We start from the raw sequence: 17,871 nt of genomic DNA, 5'->3' as shown, positions 1-17,871 counted from the left end.
AGCAGCACACGCTAATTTTCTGTATTAGCACATTTTATTGCAACACTGTTCTAGGTAGTTAACATTGCTCTATCCCTCCCACAGGGCTTTACACAGGGATCTGTGTTTGCTCAGCAAGCTGACAGCACTGTGTGTGTGTGTGTGTGTGTGTGTATGTGCGTGCATCGCATTTGTGTGTGTGTGTGTGTGTGTGTGTGAGAGAGAGAGAGAGAGCCTCTGTGTCAGTACAGCCTGGGGAAGATATGAGACTAGAGCTCGGGGGAGTTATGATACAGTTATGAGTAGGTGGTAACAGAGTTAATGTCTTTCACTGGCAGGTTTTTTAAGCTACAGCTCACTCAATTAGCCCCCGACTGATCCCCACTCACAGGATGCACAGGCTTTAAGACTACTTTTAGACAGCAGACTGTAATGTTTCAATCGGCTTAGTTTTGGAAAGTGTTCATTTTTCTTTCCTAATCGCATTAACGTGTTTAGAGAAGCTACCTGCTTTTTAAAAGTCTATGCATATGGATGAATATAAAAGAGAAGGAAACGAAGCGAAATGGTAAAACGTTACTGAACACAAAAGCTAAAGCGAAGGCAAATGTGAGCTCCAGCAGACAAAACAGTGGGAAGATAATTAGATTAGGTTCGGTTGCCCTTGAGAGAAAGAGATCCTTTTTGTTTCTCGTGATTAGACCCTTTCTTTCATGTGTCCACTTATTACAAGTGGCCATGAGTTTAAAAGAAAAGAAAAAGGACTGAATGGTGTAACATGTTGCAATACAGTGTAATTTTATTTCCTATCACTTCCATTATTTTTGTAGGACCCTAAGCCTGAGGTGGTGCAGCCCCGCCGCGGTCCCCGAGCAGGAGGAACAATCATCACCATCACCGGCACTGACCTCGATACGGCTTCTAAAGAAGACATTGACATCTCTGTGGGTGGAGTGCCATGTCCAGTGTGAGTGCAGTGTTGCATCATGGGTGATGTAGTTGTGTAATTGGCTTTATTACGCAGAGAGACACACTTGCATAAAATTGACTCAGCAGACGTTAAGGAAAGTAATTACTTCGGTGTACACGTGACCTTATTTGCCCTTCTGTACTCTCGTTCTCTGCGTTCCTGCTTAGACATTTAGCATTTTCCTTCCACATTCATAATGCCCCACTTATCTTAACCTTTAGCCTCAATTTTCTTCTCTGCTGCTTGCCTTTTTACTAATTTTCTTTGAGGTTTTTCTTGCCATTTTTGCTTAATTCATTTTCTGCTCACTGGATGCCTTTTTCTCTCTCTCTCTCTCTCTCTCTCTCTCTTTCTCAGTGAGGAGTTTGGGAAGCAGATTACCTGTAAGGTGGGGCAGTACAGAAATGAGAAAGTGCCCTCTGATGCCCTTCCCATCACTGTGCGTTACGGGAAACACACCAACATTCGGGTGCCTGCCTTCTTCCAGTTCTCCAGCAACCCGGACATTTCTGACCACCAGCCCAGAAGCAGCTTCGACTGGTGAGCTCACACTGATTCACCTTTTCTTTAGCCAGAAGAGTGAAGGGAATCTTGTGCTTCAAAAAAACTACTTCACTCTGTTAAAATCAGCTAAATCTCCACCTCTTTGGTGAGCACATAACTAGCCCCCAACTCATCCCCACTCCAATAAATAAATAAATAAATCTCCATTTCCAGTAGCTTTTAGTCCTCTGCTCATTTCTCTAGCACTCAATTAAAAATCTTGTATCTTCTAGCTCATTTTGTATTGTCCTTTGCTTGATATCCATCTTTGCTTGTATTTCCTCATGTATAAGTGGCTTTTGAATAATGATCAAGCCCTTATTCCTAGTTTCAGATGAAGTATTCTGTCTCTAATTCACAAGGCTTTTGTACTTAATACTGGAACGCAAAGCAGAACTGAATTGCTGCTTCAGATTCAAAATATTCAGTGTTCAGCTCCAACTGTTTCTTCTCTAAGACCAGCAGCAGTCGTGTCCTGATTCTGACTGCTGCATCTGTGTGTAACTCTTGCAGCGGTGGGAGAAAGATCCGAGTGATGGGCTCTGGTTTCGACCTCATCCAAAAAGCCACAATCATAGTGCAAGCTTCAGCTGACGAATGGTCCGGACTTCACAGTTCTATGGAGGTACGCCTGTGCAATCTGTTTCAATCTAGTAAATATTGTGATTCTTTTTTTTTTTTTCGGTCCTGATGACGAACTGCTGGTAGCATCTGTAACTTTTTATTCCTCTTTTTTTTAAATCAATCTTTGTGAGTTTTCTCTTGCTCACATTCTGCACTCAGTTATTTGCTGTGGCAGGCAGTTAATTCCAGCGCCGCTGTAAACATAGCAACGAAGATTAGACACACGTTTATCTTGTGCGGAAAAACGTGTTTGTTTCGAAGTAATTTTTATTATCCGACGAGGCGGATTTGAACTTTTTTACACAGTCCTCCGAAAGGCTTACGTATACAGTCTCATGCAGTTTGCTGGAAAAAAACGTGCAAAAATCATCTTTTGTAAATATATGTAAAATATATGGCTGTTTAATTGGAAGGTGTCGTAGAGGCTGAGCAGAGCTCTCCAATATTGCTGTAAGGGTTGAGTGGGTGAACTCCCACTCGGAGAGCAGCAAAGGGGAATGAGGGGAGAAATCTAATTCGCTTTCATTTAGGAGCTGCATTAACACAGGGACCGGCTGTTCGGCTTGATTAATGCAGAGGGCAGCTCCAGCATGTGGTCCTCTTTTCTTCACTGCATGGGTGTCTGCGTGTGGAAATACATCCAATTGAATTTCATTGTTTCGCCTTTTCTCGTGTGCTTCCAGTATAGTCAGGAGGCTCACAGCAAGAACGACACCATGCTGCAGTTCCTCTCCCCTGCCGTCAACAGAACGTACGAGAGCCAGTCCTTCAGAACTTTCATCCAGTTGGACAACCTGATAGAGGAGCTCAAACCGTTTGATTACCATCCAAACCCCACATTCAACGAACTCCCCAACAAAGTCATCCCGGAGAACAGCATGATCATTGTCACGGTGAGAAGTGATACTTCTTTGTGTGCTTTCAGATAGCTTTCCAGTTTTCAGTGTGGAAATGGAACAGGGATATTTTGGCTTTGAAACATTTTAAAAATATATCTGTTATGTAAATCTCTGAAAAAAAAAAACCCACATCTTGTCCAGGGTCGTGGTTTTTCCAAAGCCATGACAGCAAAGGAAGCGGAGGCGTTTGTGGGTGACGTATCCTGTAACGTGAACACTCTCCAGGACGATAAGCTGTTCCTGGATCCACCCACCACCACCCCGAGATCTCGTTCTAAGAGACAGCGGAGAGACACGACATCTGAACCTCTAGACCTTCTGGTGGGTTCTCGGTTTACAGCTCCACCACTGCTCGATCTCATTCCTTGTTCCACATATTATATTTGACTGATTCACTCACTTGGGGCACTTTCATGTGTAAAGAAAAATGTGTTATAAATGTCAGGAATCATATTAGACTCACAAGAACGAGTTATTCGAGAATTGGGTTATTAGATGAACACGTGTTCTGTCGTGGTTTAGTGTAGCGTAATGGGAGAGAAGCAGGAAATTGGATGTAACATTAGTCGTTCCCAGGATGCCTCACTTTGTGTACATGATAATTAAAGTCCTGACCTGTTGTTTCTCTTTCCGTCACAGATTAAGTTTGGTAATGGCGAGTGGTTGGTTGGCTCTGTGCATTATGAGAGGAAGTACGAGGTGAAACTGGATACAATTATCATCCCTGCAGTTATTGTCCCGATGCTGCTGATCATAGCGATCTCAATTGTGTGCTACAGGTAATCAGACTCTCTCCACCTTCATAAAACTAGCTGATGGAGTTGTATGCAACATGAAATTAAGGAATCTGTGATAACGAGTTATTAGAGAGCTGGCACAAAACCACTTCATTTCTTTCTACTCTTCAATCGGTTTGTGTTTAAGGAGGAAGAGCCAGCAGGCAGAGCGGGAGTATGAAAAGGTGAAGCACCAGTTAGAGAATCTGGAGGAGAGTGTGCGTGACCGCTGCAAGAAAGAATTCACAGGTCATTAAACACAAACCTTTTATTATAACACATTTAAAAAAACGTATAGTTTTAAACTTTAAGCAAACTCTATATGCGTCTCTACAGATCTGATGATCGAGATGGAGGACCACACGAATGATCTGAGTGAGGGTCGCATCCCATTTCTGGACTATAAGACCTATACGGACCGTGTCTTCTTCCTGCCCTCAAAAGATGGAGCCAACGATGTCATGATCACCGGCAAGCTGAATATTCCCAAGTCCCGCAAAGCCACAGTGGCGCAGGCTCTTAATCAATTCTCCAACCTGCTGAACAGCAAGACCTTCCTCATCACTGTACGACAACGTTTCCGCTCTCTCACACACTCACAAACTCACACATCCACACTTCAGATTACATTTGGTTATTTAGCTTCAGTTTTTTGGCCCAAAGCAGTTTGCATCAGCCAATTTTTTTTGTGACAGTCAGACTTTATATGTCTTCCTGGAGGCAGTAGCCATCAACTAAGATTAATCCCATGAACTAAGTCCTTTGATCACTGGGCTTCCACAACCAAGATCCTTCATTCCACTTCTAATCCAGTTTTCAACCTCAGGTCTTGCTTAATAACTCCTTGTCAGCAAAGAGGAAAAGCAATTATTTTGGTGTCTTTTGAGTTGGAGGATTGGCTTCCAAAATATAAATAAAGCGTAATTCACTTCTCAACTTCAGATAATTAAATCCCATTATTACAGTTCTAACACAAAGCTATTGCTGTTACCTTCTGGGGGATTTATGTTAATGGCACGAATAAATCCTTCATTTCTATCTCATTTAATCCACCCTCACATGTCTTATGCTAACACATTATCTGGGCAAAATCTAGTCCTCATAAACAGACTGGTCATAAAGTAGTCACACAAATGATCCTAAAATGTTTTCCGCTATTAAAACAAATTGGCCCAGTTGTTCTAATTATGTAGTAATAGAACAAAAATGTATCAGGTAATTTTATACCTTTTTTCTTTCATTCATTCACATTTATGGCATATGCCCTTGTTTAAAGCATTTATTTATTATATACAACTGACCATTAAGGGCTTTGCTCAAGGGGCCAGCAGTGATAGAACAGAAGTGTTGGGATTTGAACTTTTGACCATCCTAGTCCAGCATCTTATCCACTGGGCTTCCACTGGCCAATGTTCATGTATTTGTTTTTATTTTTATTACACTGCTGGTCAAAGTGGCAATAAGGTTAAAAAAAAGGCATTTGACTATCCGTGGCCACAGATTACAGACCTGTCATAGATGATCTGATACATTTACAAGCTGAAGAAGCAGCCTTTATTTGTCACATATACTGTATATCACAGCACAGTGGAATTCTACATATGTCCTAGTTTAGGAAGTTGGGGTCAGAGCGCAGGGTCAGCCATGATACACTGCCCCCAGAGCAGAGGGGGTTAAGGGCCTTGCTCAAGGGCCCAACAGTGGGAGCTTGGCTTGAACCCAGACCATCTGATTAGTAACCCACTGCCTTTACCAGTGAGCCACCACTGTTCTTAGACTGAAGAATATAATCACTTCAGTGATTCTGCCCTGGGGTCTTATTCCAGTGGGACGCACCTGACACAGCTAGCTGACCAGGTTAAGCAGTTCCTCAAATTGCTCTTTCCATTGCTCAGAAATATCCACAGTAGACACCAGAATTTGCCTACACTTATTCTTGTACATGCTCTCATCCCTCCCTCCTGAGGCCACATCTTGTTTGAGTCCCATCCAAACGCATCCATGCCAGAGCTTTCACTTCTACAACTGCTTTCGCCACAGCACTTCTGGCTCTCTGATACCTCCCAAGAGAATCATGAGAGCATTCAGTTATTTGAAAGGCTTCCATCTTCAACTTGAATGCTTCCTTCATCATTGTGTCCACCAGTGCAAGTGGAAACAGTCTTCCAGATACAGCTTTTGGCAGTTGTATATACAAATAATGACTTCAAAATGGTCCCCAAAATAGATGGTGCCAAGCAACCCGTACACCTCTCCTAGGTTTGTGTGGTAAATCAGTACCCTGTGCAATGAATCCAGCTCATTACCAAGTCTTGATGCCATGTACCTTGATTCTGTATCCATGGTGCCTTTGAAATGGTCATTTTCAAGTTTAATGATTTCATTTCCAACCTCAGCATGTTTGATGGTTTTTCTCAAAACAGTGATTAATATGGTTAGTGGTATAGATTTAACCAAGTACTGTGTCTGTATATTGACTGATCTGAAGCCAATACTGTTGTAAACTAATTAATTAAGTTTTGATGAGGTTGATTTGTTGATGTCACCCCTTAAATCTGCCGTGGAACTGGTAGTTGTGAAGACAAGAACAAGGTGACATGTTGAAATTTCAAGTTGAGGAACTGTTGTCTGTGGCTTTTATTCTGTCACATCTTTCCGAATATTGTTGTTATTCCCAACATGATCACTTGAAGTCTCCTATTAGCACTATGTAGTCAGTAGGACATACTCTCTCAAGCAGATACCCTCACCTTTCTTTTACTTCTCCAAAAGGACAGAATACACAACAATGCTATTTGTTGCAACAAACAGAGATTTACTTTGAAATCTCATAGAGGCAACCCTACTGCCTACTGGGAAAAACTCTAACTGCAATGCCTTCAGCTTGAGACTGGTGACGTTTCCTCACACCCACCTGAAGCCTCCAGAATAGGGGAGAAACTACTTCCAGTCTAGTTTCAGATATACAGATTTAAGCCCTACTATATCTAGTCCAGGCCTTTCCATCTTACACACTACCTCAGACTCTTTCCTTGCCTTGTTTCCAAATCCAGTTTCTTTTGTAAAAGTCTAGTCTACATGTTCATCAAATTTTCTACTGGAATTGCACCTGCTCTTCATCTTGCAGGTGATGAGCCAACAGGATGCCTTCACATTGCCACGTGATCAGGAGGTCATGAGTTCACCTCCCAGCACTGCTACCTCAGGTTCCTTGAGCAAGGTCCTTGACCCTCCGCTGCTCAGGTGTATAAAATGAGATAAATCTAAGTCTCTCTGGACGAGAATGTCTGTCAGATGCAATAAATGTAAGCATTCGATGAATAGTCCAGTCTCCAGGTGCTAGCCTTTGGACACCATTCAGAGGCATGTCTCTGTAACCTTAAACTTGACACTTTTTTCAACTTCAAGGTGTTGTTAGAATTTTCCTTTGCTTCACCTCTCCCCTTAAGATCAGTTCACCAGGTGTGGTCCCAAATTGGAGTATTGAGCTCTTAATAACATAGATTAGAGCTTCTCAAGTACACAACTCCATTCCCCATGACAAGGTCTCAATGCAAAAAAGGGGACATTTTATCATGTACATTTTACTTATTCAGTTTTAATCAAAACAAACATTACTCTAAGGTATAACACCAATATTGGAAATTAATTTATCATTTCTGTAATCATATCAAGTATTTCATTAGTAACTCATCCAGCACACTTACACCACACATCAGACACCGTGTCCACCAATATCCGGTGTGGTTATTGGTTTTCTATCCTAGGAAACACAAATAAACTAAACTGATTAAACCTCTCTCTCTCTCTCTGTCTCTGTCTCTCTCTCTCTTACTCTTTGTCTCTTTGTAGTTTATCCGGACCCTGGAGGCTCGTCAAGACTTCAATGCGAGAGCTAAGGTGTACTTCGCCTCTCTGCTGACCGTGGCCTTGCATGGGAAGCTGGAATACTACACAGACATCATGAGGACGCTGCTGTTAGGGCTTATGGACGAGTATGTGCAGAGTAAAAACCCCAAACTCATGCTACGCAGGTGAGCGAACCTTCCACCAACAAAAGATGCATTCTTGTTAAGTTAGTATACATTTATTTACAGAGATTAAAACCTCTTCATTTTGCGCTTTTCCTTTCCTTGCTTTGAGCTTTAGTAAACATTGCTTATGAGTATTAAGCTGTATAAACATTTATCCTGGCTTTGCCTTGTTCACTAATCTGTTTAGCCATTTACTGGCCTGCCACTTTTTGCAAGTTTAATTATAATTCTCAATCAGCTGGTGATCTACACTAATTATCCTGTGCCTTGATTACTCCATAATTGTTCATTAACTGCTAATCACTAACATTTGGCACATTTAGGGGTAAAAGAGCAAATAATTATTGGTTATATAATAAACATGTGGGCCTGTATTTTTTATCTCAAGGTCAGAGACGGTGGTTGAGAGGATGCTGTGTAACTGGATGTCGATCTGCCTCTATCAGTTTCTGAAGGTAATGCCGGCCTCAGCATAGCACCAACAGTCTCGCTGTCTCAGCTTCACCATTGTAAAAATATAATGCCTGAAATCAGCACTATATAACACTGCAATTCACTAAACACCATATGGTGATGTTAAGAAAATATATTACCATGTGGCTGTTAGTATTTTTCAAAAGCAGTACATATGGCTCGTGGGAATTTGTTGGTCTGTAAAGATTTTTTTTTTTTTCTGGAATATTCTAGCTAGATTAGGTTATTATTTTCACTTGCTTATTACCATAGAACCTTCTGAGACGTGACATTTATTAAACATTATGACTGTCATATTTAATAAATGTCAGGAGTGACTCTGGTGGAGTTTTACTTAATGTTGAGGAGTGATGCGAATACATGGCCATGCATATGTGAAGAGGGACCAAATACTGTCTTAGTCACTGGTTGAGAAAGTCAGGTTACATTTCGTACTATATATGATCAACACACCCGGTTCTGTGGAAGTAGATATTTAAAGCCACTTTATAAGAGGTTTGAATGACTGCTTGCTTCGTTCTGTTTTATATGTGCAGGACGCTGCAGGAGAACCCTTGTATAAACTCTTTCGTGCTATAAAACATCAAATAGAGAAGGGCCCAGTGGACATGCAGGTGAAGAAGGCTAAATACACACTCAACGACACAGGTCTGCTGGGTGATGATGTGGAGTACTCCATGCTGGTAAGAGCTAGGTGTATCTTGGATATAACCTTAATTTATTTTTCTTGTACAAGAACATGTGCCCATATGTGTGTAGAAAAGGAGCCTGTTTTCACACATTCAGTCTGTTGTGTTGTTTCAGACCCTACAGGTGTTGGTTCAGGGGGAAGGTCCTGACATCACTCCAGTGAAGGTGCTGGACTGTGACACTATTTCTCAGGTGAAAGAGAAGATCATTGAGCAGGTGTACAAAAACCTACCCTACTCACAGAGGCCAAAAGTGGATAGTGTCACACTTGGTAAGGCTGCAACAGTGTGTGTTGTGTTGTTTTATTATTCACATTCTAGAGTTGTGTGTTTGGTGACCATGCCGCAGTTCAGATGTATTTGCTTAGTGGCTATAAATAGCTGCTCCATTATGGTGCTGTATTTGAGACAGGAATTCAAAGTGCGACAATCCGCTTACGGTTTCCTTCACTATAAGATGACAGATTTTTCCTGTCCAGTCTATGCACTATGTGGGCAAAAGTTTGTGGACACCTGACCATCAAATCTATATGTATTTGTTGAACATCTTATTCCAGATCTAGTCCAGTTTTTCCTGGAAGACTTTCCACTAGATGTTGTGTGGATTTGTGATCATTCAGCTACAAGAGCATTAGTGAGATCAGACACTGACATTGTAAGAGTGAGGAGATCTGGGGTGCAGTCAGTGTTCCAGTTCATCCCAAAGGTGTTCAGTGGGATTGAGTCAGAGTCAGGGCTCTGTGCAGGACACTCAAGTTCTTCCACTCTAACCTTAACCTCCACACCATGTCCTCATGGAGCTGCTTTGTGCACAGGGGCATCATCATGCTGGAACAGGGTTTGAGTCTCTTAGTTCCACTGAAGAGAAATTGTAAGGTTACAGCACAGAAAGACATGATCATCTAGATAAATCTGTGGCAACAGTTAGGGGAAGAACCACATATGGCTGTGATGGTCAGGTATCCGCAGATCTTTGGCCCTTGCCTTATCTGTTCCATGGCAGAGTACAACTCATTAAAAAACAGTTTTAGGGAAGCCTTTGGCTTAATGTTCCATAATAAAAAACACAGCCATAATGAAAATGACTTGATTAGCAATGCTGTTTTAGTGCTAAATCTGTGTCTGAATACTGTTACACACTTACTTTAACTTTGAAATAACAAAACTGTATATTACACAACTGGCCACTTTTCCTGCAAAGGTTCTTTTTTTCCTTGAGCTGCATTACAGTCATTACCTTGTTGGCTAACAGAGTCAGGGTCAGCAGTCACATACAAATGCAGTAGTACACCTAATTTGAGCAAAGCATACCAAAAATTTATGAAATCGTAAATATTTTATTATAAGTATTAGTATTTTACTCGTTACACACCTTTGTCTGCATCTTTTTGTTTTGAAAAGCAAATTGAATTCGATCGCTGAGCCTTTGGGACAAGCTCTGTTCCTGAAGTGTACAGTAATGCTGATCCTTCAGGTCTCCAGCGTCTTATTTAACAGCCTTCACTTGAGCTGTATCGTATTACGGTGGCCCTTAGATGGTGCTAGGGTTTCTCCCAAGGGGAAAGTGGCAAGAGTGAAGTTAATAAAGTGTGTTAGTGTTGGTACAGTGAGTAAATGCAGCATTTGAGATTTGTTTCAAAGATTCTGTAAAAGATTCTCTTGCCCCCCCACAGAGTGGCGCCCCGGCTCCACAGGGCAGATCCTGTCAGATCTTGACGTGACCTCGCAAAAAGAGGGCAGGTGGAGACGCCTTAACACACTAGCACACTACAACGTGAGTATCATGTCTGGTTAGAGACCTAGGTCCTAGACCAGTTGATAAGTTTAGGTCTGAGAAATGAATGAGGAACATCTGCATACCTGTTTGGTTTTTCAGGTTCGAGATGGTGCCATGCTAATCCTATCCAGGGTTTTACACACACAGCAGTCATATGACCAAAACCACGACAACCACGAGGAGAGTAAGTGGAAACTGTTCTCTGTAGCTTATTAGTTTGATTGGATCTCAGAATGGCGCCCTGTTGACCAGGCTCCTTGTAACAGATCCACACACCCACTGCCTTGTGAATGTGTAACATGTAGATAAAGCACACCAACAGCTGCACCACATGCCTACCTAATCCTTTCTGTTTCCTCCTAGGAAATGCCCTGCTGGAGGATGATAAAGTGTTCCATCTAGTCCGGCCGGCCGATGAGCTGGATGACGTGAAGTCGAAACGAGGCAGCATTAAGGATAAGTCCATGACCAAAGCCATCACAGAGATCTATCTCACTCGTCTGCTCTCGGTCAAGGTAGACTCCATATCCAAAACACATCAGCAAAACACTTTCAGTTGTACACCTTCTAGAAGCTTCTGAAGATATTACTGTAACTAGTTTCAGTGCAAATGGAGGCCCAGATCAAATCTTCAGGTAGAAAATCTCATTTTGTAGTTGAAACAAAATGCAGGATTTAATGAGCCAGCCTCAGTGGCAATTCTCTGCTTCAGTGGCAAATGTCCTTAAACACCTAAACTCTCGAGCTTCCATCAAGGGATTGAAGCTTCAACCTGCCATCTGCCCAGTTTGTGTAAATGCCTTCCTGTGTGATTGGCTGCCTGATGTGTATTCATGTTTTCACTGCAATAAATTTGGCAATTAGGGCACGTTTCACACTCGGCAGGTTTGGAGCTCTGCAAAGTAAACAATAGAAGGGTCTTCACATGAGACTGCGTGTTCCAGTCCGTCTAGCACGCTGCACAAATCAATATGTTTTCAAGGCAGCAGTGCGGGAGTGTGTTAGACAGCCAAAGCATGAAGATTAGCATGACTTTCTATTGAGTGTGCTAGGATGATGATGATGATGATGATGATGATGATGATGATGATCTGACATTTACACAGTTTGATAACTATGCAGTAAAATGTCAGAAGTTTCCAATATGTCAGGATATGTTACGGACATGAGATGGTAAAATTACAGAAGCTAAACTAAATCTAAAATGTTTATAGATGTTTGCCTTCGACTCTATTATTGACGCTACAGTCATCATTTCATCGTATTAATAACCATTTGTATTCGAATAAAACGTTTACACATTAACACAAAACCTTGGAATATCACAAATATCCGGATCTTTGGCAGAGATTTCTCAGTTCTTCATGGATTTTTGTTCAGAGATTCATGGATCTTCTCCCATTACTTTTTGTAGAAGCGCTAAAATTCATACCCAGTGCCCCTAAACATCTTCACACCATGATGCTGCCACCACCGTGCTTCACTGTAGGTGTCAGGATGAGTGTGCAGGTGTCCTGCACATTCAGGTCAAAAGGTTTACAAACTTTGACCTGTTTTAAACTTCAGAACCTTTTAACAAACTCCAAGTGATTCATGACTGAAGTTCTGCAGAGATGGATGCTCTCTTTCCACACAGTTTGTGCTCAGTTTGACCAGGTGGCCAGCTCAAGGAGACTTGGCCGCTCTAAACTTCCCGTATTTACAAATGACAGAAGCCACTGTGTTCTTCGGCATTTTCCGAGAGACACACTTTTATTTAGTGCTCATCCCCAAGTGTGTGCTTCAACACAATCCTGTCTCTGAGGGTCTACCAGACAATTCCTTCATATCACGGCTTGTTTGTTGCTCTGTCATGCATCGTCTGCCGTGCGAATTTGTGTAGACTTTGTGTTGAGTTGTGCTTTTCCAAGTCATGCCAATCAAATGAATTCACCACAAGTGAACTTTAATCAGTTTCTAGAAGCTTCGAGGAGGATCAGTGAAAATGGGAGAATTTTCTAGTATGATAGCAAACGGTCTGAATGCCTCTGGAAATGATTTTCTTTCTATATTTTAATTTTGAAGCATTCATGGAGGGAAAAAAAATCCAAAAAATGAAATCCATTATATAACAATTTAACAAAATGTTGATCTTTTTTTCTCATTACATTCTGAATGTGTTTAATGAAATAATTAATTTGAATAAAAGTAGTACAGTTGCTATAATGGAAATAATAACAGTATTTAATGTAAGCATTGTGCAGTTTGATGGCATAATTTACCCAGACATCTCTTTCTCATCAGTGTGTGTGTGTGTGTGTTTGTGACTCTTGATGTGTCATTAAGACTCATGAATGTTCAGTTAGACATCATTAGTGTGCTGATCTGCTCTAAACAATACAGATGTAGAGACGTTGATTAGTTTCACAGCTATTTGTGCTTTTGTGTGTGTGTGTGTTTGTGTGTGTGTGTGTGTGTTTTCAGGGCACGCTGCAGCAGTTTGTAGACGACTTTTTCCGCAGTGTTCTCTGTTCAGGAACCGTGGTGCCACCTGCCATTAAGTACTTCTTCGATTTCCTGGACGAGCAGGCCTTAAAGCACGAAAATGTGGACGAGGAAACCATCCACATCTGGAAGACCAACAGGTACATCTGCGCCCGTGAGAAAAGATCTGTATAAAGTGTTTGTGTGTTTTGTGTGTCTATGCAGCTGGGACTGTTTGAGACGTTACACACTCCTACACACATCTCAGCAATCCTGCAGGATTGTGACCCGCTATTTTACATTCCGGGTATCTAATCTTCTCTCGAGACTTCGCCGCATAAATTAATGTCAACTCCATGTTTATTTATTCTGGTTGATGAGTTGTTGTGGTTGTGGAAAGACCGGCGCCGGTTAGAGCAATGTGAGTAAGGATGATGAGTAATATCATCAGACTGTTGGCTTCACGTGCTTGTTTTGTTTTGCTAATCCAGCAGAGACCGTTCCTATTAAAAAGGAATCCGCCAAACAACCAAATAAACATAGTAATTACGTCCCTGGTTAATTTAATTGTGCTGTTATTACACAAGCTTTTTATTTTGTTGTTGTTCTTTCACAGCACAGAGGGACACGTCAAGCCGGTGTAAAAAACTGCAGCATCGCCCGTATCTTTTAGCTCGACTTTAAAGCATGTGGAAGCGCACAAGCAGGAGGTGCTTCAGTCCTGCGTCCTGCTTCAGTACTACCGGAGTCCTGCTGTGTGTGTGTGTGTGTGTGTGTAGTGTTATCACAGGACCAAAATGATACATCATACAGATCATATATACAGACCACAAGTTTATATACATCTTGCAGAATTTATAAAATGTTAAGCATTTAAAAATAACACACCAAATATGTGGAAGATTCTGGAAAATTAAAGAATGCGCAGAAGCTGGAGGGTTTATCTAAAGGACTGCGGGCAATTTAACTGCTTAGGACAAACAAGGGAGTGAAAAACTCTCACAAAGCATTAAACCAGTTGCTGATCCTCCAGGGAACAACACTAAGGATTAAGAATGAAGCGTCTGTAAACTTTCATTTGTTTGTGTAAAGTTTGTTATTATCACTTATTACAAGCAGCACTAAAATAATCTATTTTGCATACATTTTGAAGATTCTGCATGGCGTATGTCATCTTATGACCCCAACTGTAGCACATATCAATGTGTGGTTCAGTTTAAGCAGCACTTAACATCACAGTGTGTTCTGCATGCTTGAGCAGAACAGAGATCTAAATAAGCTGGTATAGAAATGATTTATAAATGAACTCATTCATGAAGAACATCGTGCTCTCTAAAGTGGAACCACAGCACCGAGTCGACGATTAAGCGAAAGCGCATGACAGTGGAAAGGCTGATGTTTTATGATAAATACCGCTGTCTCGTGATAAACACAACAACAGCTCCCTATGGCTCGCACCTTTAGGACCTGTGGTGGGAATTCTGAGGAAGATCAGTGCCGCTGTAATGATAATATATACAAGCGGTGCTAAGTCTGTCGCTGAGGTAAGAGCTTTTAAGCACGGTGTTGCAGAGTTGTACTCTTTTACCAGGGTCATGTTGTGTACACTTTTTCTACATCAGTTTCAGGTTTAAAGTATTATTTCTCAAGTGGAAAAAAGAAGAAAATAACAAACAGCAGAAGAGCAGAGCAGAGTTCACGCTCTTCTTTTCTACTCTATTTTTGTCTTGGAGTATGTTTTTTTGTTAGTTTTTTTGGGAGTAAACAGTGAACTGTACAGTCAGGATTTTAGATTTAACCAGTGACTGTTTCTGTTGATTGATCTAAAGCAAATACTTCTATTTGTATATACGGTGTAACTCATGTAAAGGTAAGAAGTGATTATTTGTGAGCTGTTCATACAGAGCAGCCATGTTGATTCGACGTCACTTGCTGAACTCGCAGGAAATCGGAAATCTTGTGCAGGAATTCTGAATTGTGTACTGTTTTATTTCTATGGATTTTCTAGTCAGAGGTCAGGAATTCTAGTTGAATGCAGAATTATTATTGATAACCCATAAGCTGTGTCCCAAATGGCATACTACACACTATGCACTTAGACTATGCACTATGTACTCTCGTGTGGTCTAGTGTATGAATGTTAGATGGGGTAATATACTCTCACTACCTTTCTTTTACACTACAGGAAGTAGGTCGATGGCAAATGACATCAAACACACATAATGCAACATGCTAGCAGATGAAGCAGAATACAGTGAATTCTAAAAATGTTGAAAAATAAATCTGGGCGAATTTAAGACCTTTGTAAGATATCCACCAGAGTGTTGTGGCCAAATGTTTCTCATCCAGCATCAGCGCCTGTTAGCCCTGCCCTTGTTCCTCTACGTGAGCAAAGCTGACAGTGTTGAGATCATGAAGTGGCCACTCTTCTTCTTCGTCTTCTTCTTCCTTTTTCTTAGTTGAATACATGAATCATCCAGGTACCTGAAGTGCACTACTCACACTATTTATATTATACAATGACACAGAATTGTGATAGTATGTTATTTGGGACTCTCTTAGTCAACATGGGCCAGAAAGAGCCATCAGAACCATCTCAGTGCATTGTGACAGATTCTGCAAGTCTCTGGACCTGTTCTGGAGGACCATCGGCTTAAATAATTCTTCTGAAAGATTTTCCCGGTTGATATTTTGATGAAACGTTTTCACGGGATGAAAGTGATTAGTCAGATTAGCTTTGTAATGATTTGTCGCAAGTCTTTCAGAAACACGGCACAACACCGACACCGGGTTTTTCTTTCATTTGTAATGTAGTTTTATCAGATAAATCAGCCTCAGACAGCAACATTTGTTGTACTTAGCTAACGAAGTAATTAAATATATACTGACTGAATAAGCAATTTAGTCTGCAGTTTACCAGTTGTCTCAAGGATTAAAACGCTAAATGAATGTTTTCTGCCTTAAATGTTAGACCGCACGCTCCTGTTTTTTGATGAGATAAATCTTTATCTTTGTCACCATAAAGCCCATTAAAGAGCAGTCGGAATTAATTCACATGAATAATGCATGTACACAGTGAGGTGCCTGCGTATTAGCTTCATTTATTTAAAAGCTAATAAACTGGTAAATCACTTGTATTATAGCATTAATGCAGATACAGGTCATATATTAGAGCCGAGGGGAAGCTGGTGTGAAGCACACACACTTTCTCTTCTGTCTAATGTCTTCTTTTATACATTCTGTTTTAATGCATTTGGATTAAATCAGTGGGACACACAGGTGCAGCAACTAAAGCTTCACTTAAAATGACTTCAGTAGTAGACACTGAGTTCTGTATGTGTTGTGCTGATCTTAGATTTCAACTAGAGATCACGCCGATCTGATACCCAGCATCTGTATGGGGCAGATGCCTCCAAAAAGTGGTGGACCGGATACTGGATCATGTCACAAATTGTATTATTTATCAAACATCCAGTTTCATTATCAGATGATGTCACAAATACCCAGTACCAGTATTAAATTATGTAATAATTACCCAGTATAGACAGATAGACAGGCAGGCAAGCAGGCAGACAGACAGGTAGATGGACGGACGGACGGACGGACGGACGGACGGACGGATAGATAGATAGATAGATAGATAGATAGATAGATAGATAGATAGATAGATAGATAGATAGATAGATAGATAGATAGATAGATAGATAGATAGATAGATAGACATACAAGTACTGCAAATATTAATCTACCTGATAAAATGGAACAATTTAGATATTATAAAAGTATCAGTATTAGATGATGTTACAAATGCCCACACAGGCATGTACACACAAACACACACACACACACACACACTGCATATAAACTTCAAACAATGCAGTCAATAAAGTGCCGTTTAAGAAAGCCTCCTTTATTACAGTCAGTATTAGATAGCAGTCAAACCTACCTTTTTATTCTTTTCCTTTCATTTTCTAAACAGACTAAAAGAGCAAATATTTACTTTCAGATAAAGGTAACTATTAACTGTTATTATGTGCTACATTAGTTTCTCCCAGCAGGAGAGTGGACAAGTTCCAATCAGCTATCAGCAGGCTGCTCATGTTGTCTTACTGGCTCTTCCTCTGAATAGCTGTCGTAATTAACACTTACAGAGTTAACGGAAGGTTATCAGTTTTCAGGACATACTTTATGAAAAAAAAAAGTCATTTCATAGGCTGGGTATTTGAAATAAAAAATGTAAAAATAAAACTGGGAACAGAACCTGACACTCAGAGTAAAGCAGAGACAGCTGTCTGCACAGGTAGATGTGGACACAAATGCAACATCCGTCTCTGGCTTCATCAGTAAGTGTGTAGGTGATGTTGCAGGTGTAGGTGAGGTGTGTAGGTGATGTGACGTTTTCCTTCAAGCTTTCAAATCTGGTGACAGTGAGGTGCTGAGTGCAGCCAGATAATATCTAAAAGCTGTGCATCATGGCTTCCAAACATAACTAGCCTGCAAAATGAGGCTCATTTCATCAACAATGCTCAGCTAAGGAAGATGCTACAGGGGACACAGAGCTCAAGCTCTGATTCTTTATATAAAAAAAACAGTAAAGTGGAGCTGGAACAGTAAAGTAAAGGGGTTAGCGCTCTTTGAGGCCA

At 40.9% G+C, this 17,871-nt stretch overlaps 1 protein-coding gene across 4 annotated transcripts in view; it reads left to right on the top strand.

Moving 5' to 3' along the window:
* plxnb2b (plexin b2b) overlaps positions 1 to 17,871 on the top strand; it is a 139,857-nt gene that overhangs the window by 115,546 nt on the left and 6,440 nt on the right. For all 4 annotated transcript variants that reach the window (XM_058407908.1, XM_058407909.1, XM_058407910.1 and 1 more), the window contains 16 exons: positions 810 to 946; positions 1,307 to 1,489; positions 2,006 to 2,117; positions 2,800 to 3,009; positions 3,157 to 3,336; positions 3,655 to 3,794; positions 3,940 to 4,040; positions 4,128 to 4,357; positions 7,644 to 7,825; positions 8,214 to 8,280; positions 8,836 to 8,982; positions 9,104 to 9,260; positions 10,662 to 10,762; positions 10,865 to 10,949; positions 11,129 to 11,280; positions 13,229 to 13,389. In XM_058407908.1, coding sequence (XP_058263891.1) covers positions 810 to 946; positions 1,307 to 1,489; positions 2,006 to 2,117; positions 2,800 to 3,009; positions 3,157 to 3,336; positions 3,655 to 3,794; positions 3,940 to 4,040; positions 4,128 to 4,357; positions 7,644 to 7,825; positions 8,214 to 8,280; positions 8,836 to 8,982; positions 9,104 to 9,260; positions 10,662 to 10,762; positions 10,865 to 10,949; positions 11,129 to 11,280; positions 13,229 to 13,389 — 2,345 coding nt within the window. The remainder of the gene's footprint in view (positions 1 to 809; positions 947 to 1,306; positions 1,490 to 2,005; positions 2,118 to 2,799; positions 3,010 to 3,156; positions 3,337 to 3,654; positions 3,795 to 3,939; positions 4,041 to 4,127; positions 4,358 to 7,643; positions 7,826 to 8,213; positions 8,281 to 8,835; positions 8,983 to 9,103; positions 9,261 to 10,661; positions 10,763 to 10,864; positions 10,950 to 11,128; positions 11,281 to 13,228; positions 13,390 to 17,871) is intronic.

The sequence above is a fragment of the Hemibagrus wyckioides genome, linkage group LG14, assembly GCF_019097595.1.
Source record: "Hemibagrus wyckioides isolate EC202008001 linkage group LG14, SWU_Hwy_1.0, whole genome shotgun sequence".
Lineage (NCBI taxonomy): Eukaryota > Metazoa > Chordata > Actinopteri > Siluriformes > Bagridae > Hemibagrus > Hemibagrus wyckioides.
This window is presented reverse-complemented; position numbering and strand designations above follow the sequence as displayed.